This window comes from Dunckerocampus dactyliophorus, chromosome 5 (assembly GCF_027744805.1).
Source record: "Dunckerocampus dactyliophorus isolate RoL2022-P2 chromosome 5, RoL_Ddac_1.1, whole genome shotgun sequence".
NCBI lineage: Eukaryota > Metazoa > Chordata > Actinopteri > Syngnathiformes > Syngnathidae > Dunckerocampus > Dunckerocampus dactyliophorus.
In genome coordinates this window covers 29,125,573-29,138,546 of record NC_072823.1, presented here as the reverse complement: position 1 = coordinate 29,138,546, position 12,974 = coordinate 29,125,573, and the positions used below count along the sequence as shown (strand labels likewise).

At 42.3% G+C, this 12,974-nt stretch overlaps 1 protein-coding gene across 1 annotated transcript in view; it reads left to right on the top strand.

Annotated features, from left to right (window-relative positions):
- Window positions 1–12,512, top strand: part of tmem117 (transmembrane protein 117) — a 57,426-nt gene extending 44,914 nt beyond the window's left edge. Inside the window, exons 5-7 of the mRNA XM_054775860.1 lie at window positions 2,720–2,879; window positions 8,510–8,639; window positions 11,255–12,512. Of these exons, the coding sequence (XP_054631835.1) occupies window positions 2,720–2,879; window positions 8,510–8,639; window positions 11,255–11,883 (919 nt within the window). The 3' untranslated portion in view covers window positions 11,884–12,512. The remainder of the gene's footprint in view (window positions 1–2,719; window positions 2,880–8,509; window positions 8,640–11,254) is intronic.
- The last annotated feature ends 462 nt before the right edge of the window (window positions 12,513–12,974 follow it).

Sequence of the window (12,974 nt, the reverse complement as noted above, 5' to 3'; positions counted from 1 at the left end):
TGACTATAGGGAACATCATAACTAAGCTCTAACTACGAAAATATTCCATTTATTAATATTGTATCATACCTCATGGAAATTGACTTACCATGTCGGGTCTGGAACCAATTAACCGCGCTAAATGAGGGACAACTGTAGTCAATAGCCGTGTTAATCATCCTTCACTCCGTGTCAGCACCTTTTAATTACAAGAACAAGAGGGGGAAATCGATGAACATGGCAAGGTCACAAGGCAAATCCTGGTCCTTTCGGTTTTTTTCTTTCTTTCTTTTGTCATGACCTTTAAATAGCTGCTAAACAAACGCTGCAAAACATGTCTGTTATGGCCGTGACTCACGTGAGGGTCTATTCTTCAGGGGGGGTTCATGTTTGGGTCAAAGGAGTCCATCCAGTACACAGTAGTGTGGAGGGCACACAGTGTGGCTGCGTTCCAGCGCTACTTCTTTTTTTAATTCTGACTTACACCAAGGACAAGGTCATGTTTTCATGCTCGTGTGTTTGTTTGTGAGCAGGATGTTGTGAAGACTAAACTGATTTCCACGAAACTTTGTGGAAGGCTCGGGCGTGGGCCAAGGCCATCAAATTGTGGTGTGGCTCTCAAGATGTGACTACAGTTAGATAGAACATTGAAAAACAGACTATACACTCGACATGAACAGAAATGCAACACTTGTGTTTTTTCTGCCATCTTCCCTGGTCCACAAAGACCTATTTCTCTCAAATAATGTTCACAAATCTTTTACTGAACATTCATAAGTCAGAATTCATCCATCTCACAGTTGTGGCATATCAAGATGCTGATTAGACCGCTTGATTATTAATTGGCTGGCCACAATAAAAGGCTGCTCCAAAATCTGTTTTTTCATTCATTTTGTTGCAGTGTATATTAGTTTAAATTTGTCATAATAATAATAATAATGAAATAAGATAAAATGTTACATTTCCAACTGAATTATTTTTCCAGTGTATTTTGTTCTATTCATACACAGCTGCTGTGAATATTCTACAGAATATCATTTCAACTATGCTATAATATGCCAAAACTAGGGTTGTCAAATGATTAAAAATTAATTCGTTTTTAAATTAATCATGATTAATCACCATTTGCAAGTATGTTTGAAATATGCCCATTTTTACTGTATTTTATGAACAAAACGATAAATGAACAGAAAGATAAATGACAGGGCACAATTATATATATATGTGTGTGTGTGTGTGTGTGTGTGTGTGTGTGTGTGTGTGTGTGTGTGTGTGTGTGTGTGTGCGTGTATTAGCAGCTCCAAATGAACTGAAAATTTAACTCAAGCTAAAAGATAGCACACTAGTCTCTTTAATAGTAGCACAACATTTGAATCACACTTGAACCACTGTTATTACGAGCCATGGAGAGTTGCGTTCAAAGACACGCAACTTAAGTTGAATTCCTGTTTTGAGTGTAGATGTATTTTCTGAGGTTAAAATGCAACAAATTGTATTTCCGCAGTAAGGATTACGTTGTGTTACATGATAACAATAGCCCCTTATATTTCTTCTTTGTCTTTCTGTTTATTTAGAGCCCACATACAAGCATAACAAAGACATTATTGTGATTTTCAGAGTGTCCATGAAAGCATCTCACTGTCATCTAGTGACAATGAGAAAGTGGTGTTCCGAGGAGGACTAGAGGCGTGTTTGTGAGTTGGAGATACATTCAGTATATGGTGTGGGAATTGCACTGCTGTTGATGTGTTCAGGTCAGAATAAAGTTCTAAACGAGAGTGTCAGACTATGGGGGACACTACACTATGCTTCCGTCTGCCGTCATAATACATTTTTTACCACCGCTAACGCTCTATTTTTGGCAACACTAGCTAAAACATAAATATAATATTTCAGACTCTGCAGAACAAAATGAGGTCAGCAGGTCTATTACATGAAGAATAGAATATACAGTATTTTTTAAATAAATATACTGTTATTATTGGTGGATCATACTGTAACACAGGGGTCACCAACGTGGTGCCCACAGGCACCAGGTAGCCCCCCACGACCACATGAGGCGCCCGCAAGCCTGCTTTTCATTCAGGTTTTCAGTTAATAATGAAAGAACAGTAGAAAGAAATGCATTGTGAAATACAACATGTGAGTTGTGGACACCAGCATTTTGTTAATGTTCTGGTAAAACAAGCATATTTGATCTGTTTGGGTTGAAATAACGTATGACAATCATTTCTACAAAAATGAGTAGCTCGCGGCCATTTTCATTTTCTAAAAGTAGCTCTCGCAAGAAAAAACGTTGGTGACCCCTGCTTTAACACCAAAATTCCGATTCTGCCTCAAGTGTACTTGTAGAGTTGAAATATGATCAATACTATTCTTGGTTGACACTGTTAGCCAACATATAAGACCAAATACAGAGAGGGTAATAATAATAATAATAATAATAGTGTAAAAAAAACCTAGTGCAAAGAGTGTGCGCAGGTAAAAGTGACATTTTAGGCTCCTGATGATGTCGTGTGTCTTTTTGTGCGCACCATCACACTTCATCTGTTCTTCTTCACTGCATTGACATCGTTTTTTCTTCTTCATTGGTTGTTTGTCTTCCAGGATGTACTATATGTACATCTAGTTTGGATTTGAGGGAAAATAAATGTTTGTTTCAAGGTTGGCTTCCGCTCTAATGCACTCATAAATCTCCTCTCTTTATGTCTGTCTGACTGGTCTATCCGACGTTGTGCAGGATCGTGCTCTTCTCGCTGACGTCCGTGGTGATTCTGGTCATCCTCACAGACTGGATCAGCTGGGACGTGCTGAACCAAGGCTTCCTGCCCAGCGATGAGCTCTCCAGAGCCTTCCTGGCCTCCTTCATCTTGGTCTTCGACCTGCTCATTGTCATGCAGGTATGAGCGCTCTCTAGTGGCCAATTAAAAATAACCCCAAAAAAAGAAAGAAAGAGTCGAGCTGGGATGTCTCTTCTTGGCTTCTTACTCCGTCTTGTTGCCACTTCCCGTCCTCCCATCCCCCCTTCCCAATTCATCAATGAGGCAACGAGAGGGGTGTTGGATGATCTGCAGCTGCCACGGACACACACACACACACACACACACTGCATATATTCTCCTTATACATGCACACACACTGTTATTCTTCTGCACTACCCCAGCAAGACCTCCGCCATGCATGAACCCTGAGCTCCACGCTCCCTCATGAGCTGCCTTCATTTCCTTTCATGACTGAAGATGTTTTCTCACTTTCTGCACACACACACACACACACACACACACACGCACGCACGCACACACTGCTTCCCATAGGAGAGTACATCAATAAGGCTGTGGCTCATGAATATGCAAATATGTTTGTCTGGACAAAAACAACAACTATGAGAAGTTATTTCCACCAAGAGTGAGAAGTTCAGTTTGGACACCATTTTTTAAAATGTCATTGGATTTCTGTTTAATTGAGAGTTCCGAAACCATACCACGTCAGTGACGTACACCACTGCTGGTGATCATTGTAGCTTTTTAGTAGTCACGGTTAGAAATAAACACTCACACTAACCGTGTTGCAATGTCTTGCGCGGTCCACTTTGCTGCTGCGGCCCATTTTCTCGCTGCCCGCAGTCTCTTGGATGAAATTGGCTCGTTTTCTTCCATTTTGTCCTGTTCTGAAGTGGCAGCGTAAATAAGCAGTGGTGTCCAAGTGCCGCCCGGGGGCCATGTGTGCTTTTAAAAATATGATTTAAGAAGAAAACAAAAAAAAAACCAGCAGAAATTGCACAATCTGCAGCAATTTGACAAAAATAAAGCTTCTAAACTTTATCCGCTCAAGAGGAAAAAAGTTGTGGTCTAATGAGAAAAAGTCATAATTTTACAAATTGTAACATTATGAGGACAAATAATATCATTGCAGCCGCATGAAGTTGAAATATTAAAGGTTAAAGATATTTTTTTAACGTCGTAATGTTATGAGAAACAAAGTTGTAATTCCTGGAAAATGTGTCTAATAAAGTCTAAATATTATGGGAATAAAGTCATAATATTACCAAAAGAACATTAACAAGAAGAAAAAATAAAGTTTATGTAATTTAAAAAACAACAACTGTCACAACGTGATGTGTTGTGGTGTGGTGTGATACTGGATCCCGGACGCGGAGGCAGGTGAGGCTTTACAGAATTTATTATTAAGGCGATGGTGCCAACAAAAAGGTACACCGTGGAGAATTACTAAATCCAAAGTATCGGCTGAAGGCGGTGCTGCTGAACACTCAAGCAAAACTGAAACAACACTTGTCTAGAGGTAGCAGCACAGGTGATAATAATCCGGCATTCCCAGCTGTCAGTGGTCAGCCTAAGTAGAGGGCAGGAGGGGCAATCAAGCTCAGGTGCGTTCAGCAGCTCCGCCTCCAGCCAGGAACATGTGATCTGGAACAGAAGGCAAACCACAAGGAGACGGGGGCACCAAGCAAGGGCACGTGGAACGTGGCACCCAACAACAGCAGGAACGGGGGAAAAAAAACAAGGCGTTCACGGCGCTTCCCACTCTTAACGCGCGTGATCGACACAAAAGGATTTCCACCGTTCCTGTACTTGGTCAATATAGAATTTGTTGGCATATTTTTTCCACTGCAAATCATTTTGCAGGATGCAATAACACCAAATAAAACCGTCATATTCCAGTCGGATTTTGCATCCTTTCTGTTTTTTTGTTTTCCTATTTCCAGGATGAAATCGGCAACCAAGTAAAGACCAAACGTTATCCATGATAATTTATCACCACTATACCTCAATAACGTAACAATTACAACCATTTCACATACTGCTAACAGTTTCTAAATATACATAGAAAAGAAGATCCGTTTCGGAGACGGCGTCGTATAACAGATTTTTACAGAATCGTTCCCATGTGGTTCATGAACATTTTAATGGTGCGTTTCTCTGAGGAAATAACATTCATTCATTCACTGCTAACAAGTCTATAATGTTTGCGAGTAAGGAGGGCTGTCACCACGCCCCCCCGTGCTCCCCTCCATGCTGCTGTCAGTCCTCTGTGAGAAAAGACCCGTGCTCGAGTTCTCAAACTAATTAATGATCTGTTTGGATTCCTGCCTCCAAGCCAGGCTTTACTTTTTATGCTTTTTTGTGTAATTACGCTGCCGGCTAAATGTCACATGTCCTACGTGGGTGTGGGTGTGGGTGTGTGTACATATTTTCTTTTTTAGGACAATATAGTGGACTCCCCCAATCTCTGTCATGGTGCTAGAGGAATATTTAAATGCCATGCTCGTTAGCGCTACGCATGGCAGCGGCCGCCACGGCACACAAAGTCCACTGGAGGGTCTTAATTAATATCTCGGAGGGAACGTCTCAGGGCTGCTGGATGTTGTTGCCATGGCTTCATCTCTTGTCGAGAGCATGGCCTGATTTGCACAGATTGTCTGGTTGTTGCACATCTTTACATTGACTAATCCTCCTCATAAATGTTGGTGTGAAAAAGCAGTGCAGTGCAGTGGACTTCATGAATATCGAGGGACCTGTTATACTGCTCCGTGGGAATGTTCCCATGTGGAGATAATTCACTGGTCTGGACTTGTAATAGTGGGAGTGTGGGTAAACGATTCTGGCTTAATAACTCCTAACGCACTGAGGGCCACATCAGTGAAAAATGAAAGGGTACAACTTTGCCACTTTGATATTTTGTAATATATATTTTAAGAAAAACTGCATCTCAGCTTTGTCATATAGGTGAAAAAAGCCCATCATTAGTGTCAACATCGATTGTTACTGCTCAGACGCTACAGGAGTTTGAAGTCCAGGACCACAAGGCTGGCAAACAGCTTTTACCCACAGGCCATCAGGCTCCTCAACGAAGCACTCGCACACGCCGCACGCACACACTCATAGCACTTTATTTATTTATTTATTTATTTATTTATTTGTATTATTTGCTTGTATTAATGTCTCTTCTGTTGTTGTTGCTTAATTTATTGGTATATATGTTTATGTGTTTATGTTTCTTATGTTCTTATTCTTTCATTTGTTTTATTTCTTTTCTTGGGAGAATGAACAGAATAAGATTTTCATTGCATGGTATAACTGCTGTTTTACTATGCACATGACAATGAAACTCTCTTGTATCTTGTATCTTGTATCTTTTTTTCCCATTTTCTGTTGAATTTTCCAAATATTTCAACTTTCTTCTTAAATAATCTTTGTAACTTTTCTTTTGTTAATATTATGACGTTACAGCTGTCCCTCGCTACGTCGCGGTTTGAACATCGCTCCCTCACTCTATCAAGTTTTACAAATATGAATTATTTCATAAACGGTGGCTGTTTCGTCGGTAATTTCACATTGGCGAGACATGACATGACATTACCTTAACACTGCACGCAGTCAGCCATGGCACGTCCGACATGACATAGTGAAAAAAAGTTATCCTCCCATTCTGTGTGGAAGTGGTAAAATTTTGGCTTCCTTCTTCCCCACTCCATTTTAAACCCTGCTGTGTTTAAAGCGGCAGCCATCTCTTGTGACCCTGCAGTGGTGTATGTAGTAGCCTACATATTACAGTAAACAAAGAATAATAACAGTATAAAGGTGGCTATAGGGGTGTTATTTCATGTCTACAAGGCTCTAATAATGGCAAAAATATTTTTAGGTTATAAGCAGGTTTTCTATGTTCTAACTACAAAAAATATTCACCTACGGTGGTCTGGTCTGAAAAAAAAAAAAAAAGACAACTGACACAATTACAAGTTTATTCTCGTAAAATTGCGATTTTTTTTCCCCTTAGAGCAGTGGTCTCCAACCCCCGGGCCGTGGCCTGGTACCGGGCCGTGAGTCACTTGGTACCGGGCCGCACAGAAAGAAAAAATGATTTCATTTTTTTGGGATGTTTTATTTCGAAAAATGGCCGGATTCTCTCTGTTACATCGGTCTCACTTGACGCATGTCCATTGTGGGTGTGCTAACTTTATCTCATGCCGCACAGATAGACTACTACTGTATTTTTACCATTTTTCTTTCACCTCATATTTGGTGTCAAATGCTGATACTATGTGGGAATGCATAAAGGTAAGTTTTGATGACTTATTGAGTGCTAATGTGCTCATTTGTCTCAAGTTAATTCATGCTAGCACACTGCCTTTTACCACACACGTCAAACAGCCATGTAATCATCTCTCTGGAAACACTTGGCTGGAACTTGAACTGGTGGATGGTGGGTCGGCATTCATGTTGTGCTTTTAATGTGATGTTATTCATGTCTTAGTTTTACACAATACATAATAAATAAGATAAATCAGATCGCTATAATGTACGACCCCTCAGTCTGCGGGAGATTTGTGGGAACACAAGCCGGTCCGTGGGTCCAAAAAGGCTGGGGACCACTGCCTTAGAATACGACTCTTTTCTCTTAATATTTTGACTTTATTCTGGTATAATTACAGCTATTTTTTCCATTGCTGCTGCTGTTTTCATTTTAATTTTCCAGCTATTCCAACTTTCTTCTTGTAAATTTTCTTCTTCTAATTATGACTTTGTTGTCACGTTCTGTGTCTGTCGTTCTGCTGCCGCCTGTCTGCCGTGTCTTGCAGGTACCTACCGAGCCGGCTGGGACGGAGCTACCTGCGCACACCTGCACTCTATCACTTGCGGCTGGTACTTATCATGGCACTTGGACTCATTCGATGCCAGATCGTACCTCATTGCTATGTTGCTCCTCGCGCCTTCCTTGCTTAGCTATTCCCGACTGGTCCTCTTGCTGTAGAACTTTTATGAGTACTTCGCCCTGCTCGGCTATTCCAACAGCGGTTGTTACCTGTGTGTCAGCTCCTTCTGTTTTGAGAATTTCCTAGCCTTTTCCCTGCTACCTTTTGTAGTGTTTTTTGGTTATCCTTAGCATGGCTTGGCCTGTGTTTTTTTCGTTGGACTCTATTCATATTTTCATTTGTACTTTGTTCAACCCATTATTTAACTGGACATTAAAACCTTTGTTCACCACCAAGTGTCGCTCTCTGCGTTGGGAACCTAACTCTTGGCATTTGTTCCCATATTTTCCTTGATTCTTGTTACATTACAGATTTTTCCCCAACCTCATTTTCCGTAACTATATTCATTGTTTTCTTTGTCTCTCACAATACAGTATTACAAATTTAAAAAACAACATATTTTTCTCTAATATTCCAACTTTATGCTGCCAAAATACTAAAATAAAATGTTATTGTCTTGTAATTACGACTTTTCCTCGTTAGCACCTTTTTTCTCTTAATATTTTGACTTGATTCTTCTCATATTACTGCTGTTTTTTCTATTTTTGCTGTTGCTTTTTTTTTTTTGTTTTCTTGTTGAAATATATTTTTAGAATGTCATGCGGGCCTCAAATAGCCTCCGGGCTGCACTTTGGACACTCCTGATTTATTGGGTTCTGCCCCAGTAAAATGATTTTAAAGGTGTGTGTGTGTGTGTGTGTGTGTCTGTGTGTGTGTGTGTGTGTGTGTGTGTGTGTGTGTGTGTGTGTGCGCGCGCAGGACTGGGACTTCCCTCACTTTATGGATAACATGGATTTGAATCTGCCAGGCTTGCCCATCGCACATATGCAGTTCCAGCTTCCTGTCTGCAAAAAACTGTTCAAAGAGGAGTACCGTATTCACATCACCGGTAGGTTTATCATCTACTTCCAAATGTTATTTCTTTAGGACAATAAACAACCCAAGAGGGAGATGTGACACCACCAACGTCCATTGAGCATTCAGGGTAGCCTGAGGAATCCCTCAGGCTACCCTGAATGCTCAATCAATACCTTTATGTAGTTAACTCCACCATATCTCCTCACTCCCCATCCATCCAGACCGCCAGTCTGGACATGAAATTGACTCATACTGTAAATGGCTCCACACTCAGGAGCCACTAAAATGGTAGGGCTTGATAGTTGCTACAACACCTGTGAGCAACGTTCCCTCTCAGCTGCACACGTGCGCAAGTGCACACTGACCTTGTCTTCTCAGCGCACAAGAAATCCTTGCTGTGCAGCAAAATAAAATGCAACCTGAAATGTAAATAAAATCAACACATAATTTATTCGGTACCATTTTGCAATGCAACTCCATGAGTGACAGGCGACTACAAGCGATAACAACACAAAGACGAACACTGTCCAGCCAATAATGAGAGCCTGTTGGTACGTATTTACTTACGCAGCCGATCAATTATTTACCAGCGCGTTCCTTACTGTAGTACATGCCGCTGTTAGCAGGTTAGCGTATAGCTACTGGAGCAGGGGAGCTAAATGCTGCTTGCTAACCCCGTATAATAGTGAAACAAGCGGGCAGTGCCACAGCCACGCACCAAGCTAAAGTAAAAAAAAAGAAAAGTCCTCTAAGGCGTACTGGCTGTCAGAGTATGTGAGAACAAAAGAACAAGAGTTGAAAATGGATGAGATTTTTTCTTTTTCAAATGAGAGCTGCTCTGACCCAGTTTTCTGAGTGAAAAGTGTGGACTAAATAAGTGGCGTGCTTTTATTTTGATGACTGGATTTACAGGTTACAGGAAGTGTTACGCCAAGTTTGCACGAGTGATGCGGAAGGGACCAGAAGGTAGTTGTTTCTTTCAGTTGAGTTTTTTTTATTATTTTTATTTAGACAAAAGTAAACATATACAGCAAATGTATCATCACTTTCACGTACATTTCCAGGATGAAATAGGACCAGAACAGGCTGCCGCAAAACAGAAAGGAAATAAGGAAATAACAGTAGACATAATTAACAAAGTAAATGGTAAAAAAGAAAAGAAATGGAAAATGAAATGATAAACTAGGTGTTTCCTGCAAGATTTAGAGCAGGGGTGTGAAACTGGTGCCATGGAGGGCCGAGACGCTGCAGGTTTTCTTTCCAGCCAGTCACTAAAGCAGGTGATTTTAATGATCAACACCTTCAGTTTGAGGGAAGGAGCTCATCAATGAAATCACCTGCTGAAGAAACTGGTTGGACAGAAAACCTGCAGCGTCTCGGCCCTCCAGGGCACGAGTCTGACACACGTGATATAGATCATTCATTGGATGAGACCGTTCCACGGCTTGTTTTGTCTGAGGTGGACCAAAACGAAAGCTACTTTGTGAAATACGCCGTGCTGACCTTTTGAACCCACTCATATACAAAACACCACAGAATGGAAGTTGGCCTACCTCAAGTTGTCAGGTTTGTGACACTACAAGCGTGCACGTACAGAGATCCAAGGAATGCTCAGGTCGTTAGTTTGTATGCTCAGACACTTGAAAAATGAGAGGGAACATTGCCTGTGAGGTAGCTGGATTATGCCGGCAAAGGAGAAGTAAAGCTTCTGGGATGAGACTCGGCACCGCCAAATCTGAGGCCATAGTTCCAAGGGTGGATTGCACCCTTCGGATTGGGGGTGAGGTCTTCCCCAGTTGGGAAGGCTAGAGTGTGAGCAACGGATCGGCGCAGCGTCTGCAGTACCGGACCGTAGTTCTCTCAATGTAGCAGTTGTTGTTCCTCCCCTTCACCTGCAGTCGTGAGCTTTGGGTAGTGCCCAAAAGGGCAGGATCGCGGATACAAGCAACCAAAATGAGTTTCCTCCTTAGAGTGGCAGGACTCACCCTTAGAGATAGGGCGAGGAGCTCGGTCATCCGGGAGTAGCTCAGAGTAGAGTCACTGCACCTTCACATCGAGAGGAACCATTTGAGGTGGCTCGGCCATTCTCCTGGACGCCCCCCTGGTGAGGTGTTCCGGGCATGCCCAACCGGGAGGAGGCCCCGTGGCAGTCCAAGGACATGCTAGAGTGATTATGTATCATGGTTGGCAGGGGAATGCCTCAGTGTTCCCCGGTGGAACAGGAAGAGGCAACCGAGGACCGGGAAGTTTGGGCTTCCCTACAGAGACTGCTGTCCCGATCCGTACTCGGATAAGCGGTAGAGAATGGATGCATGGATGGATGGAGGAGAAATGCTCACTCACACAGATTGACAGATTTGTGAACAATATTTTCCAGCAATAGGCCTTTTATGTGAATAGAAAAAGCTTTGGATCTGCACATGAAGGATGGTAGCAAAACCAAAGTGTTGTGTTGAGCATATAATCTGTTTTGAATTTTCGGAAAATACAGTACAATGTCTTTAATTATAATTAATAATCTTTATTATTGCCTGCTTCCAATGAATGTTCATCCTCCTCCCATTGAGGTACTGTAAATATACCCCCAGTTACAATTAGAGCATATCCTGTGGGTAAGAAGACAACATCCTGTGCCTCTCCTGACAGGCAAGTGGTTCAACTACGGCATCATCTTCCTGGTTCTCATTCTGGACCTCAACATGTGGAAGAACCAGATCTTCTACTTGCCCTTCGAGTATGGTCAGTATGTGGCGCCTGACCAGAAGATCCACATCGTGAATGACCCTGACGCACCCAGGAAGTTCAACAGCAGCACACTAACATACAGTTGGCGCTTGAAGAACAAGGATCCCGCCACCCAACTCCCTTACATCAATGGAGACATGATAATGTACAGTCGCTACATTGGCGCCGGCATGAACACCAAGTTCATGGCCTTCATCCCAAGCCTTGGGGCGTTCGTCCTCTTCGGGTCATTCATCTCGCAGTTGGGGCGGTTCCAGAAAAGCGAGACCTGCCAAAAAGAACAGGACAAAAGCTACAAGAGGATGAAGAAGAAATCCCAGTCGGAATACAACAAGGAGATGGGCGCCACCCATGATGGGAAGGCTGATGCCATGACCGATAGCCTCCAACCATCGGAGACGCCTCCCTCGGCGAACTTGGCAATCAGAGCGGAAACCCGAGAGACGCACCCGAACCTCGTGATCGACCTCACGGCAGAGGAGGAACCGGATGTCATTTTTGTCGCCGAAGAACACACAAGTGATCTTTGACCCGATTCTGCAAGAGAGACGTGTAGCATTTCTATGAACATTTTCCAACCAAAACTATTCTGATATCACACAGCCAATCTTTTCAATAACTCGCTTTTCATCATTTCTCTACTTCTACTTTGGTGCCTTTCCTCCAGACCTGTTGCAGATCCCCACGGCCCATTCGGGAGGCGACAGTCGTGCCTTGAAATTTCACAGTCTATTCATTCTACGGTTGCACTACACTGGAAGATGTCCTGTTTATAACCTGCTGCATTTATCTGACCTATTTATAGCAACGTATCCTCCGATTTCAGCGTCAACATTAAATGACGTGAAATTTTCTACACCTTTGTTTGACATAAAAGCAGACCACTCTCAACTGGACGTGGAACAGTCCAGGAAACGTTGAAATTTGACATGAAAGTCCATCAAATGGGAAATAGGTCAATAGAGTTTTGGCAGTGATTCATACGTTGTTTCCCTAGCATTGCTACCTCAGTGCTCATGTTGTAAGCTCCTCCTTGACATTGTCATGACAATGAAAACGACTTTTCCTAATTTCCCACAACGTTTGATTCAGTTGAAAACATTGTCAACGTTGTCTTTTGCATGTATTTGATTTGCTTTTTCAATAAAAGTATCTTGTCTTCTGGGATGCATGATTTTTTTTAATACCAATACTGATAACCGATACATTTTTATATCTGTTATTTTCGACATTTAGATTCAGCTGCCGTTTGTGCACACCTGAAGGTAAGAAGGACTCAAACAAAGTTGGATACCTGTAGATTTGTCCTATTCAAATATCATGACATCACTACTATTACCAAAACAAAACAGAAAAGCAGAAGTACAAATCACGGCTCCAAGGGTGCACTAGCAAAATGTAACGATGGGAAAGGGCTGGTAATCCACGCCATCATTTCCATGATGAAATCACAGATCCCTCGTTCGCCCTTGGGTCGTCTCTCGCAAACTCTTTGCGCTTTTCCACCGCTGTGGCGATAGGAGCAAGCCCCGGGTGGCGTAGCGATGCTGGCGTTTCACGTGGATAAGTTGGATGTGTGAAGTGCGATGTTTTTTTTTTCCCTCACCGCGGAACATTTTGG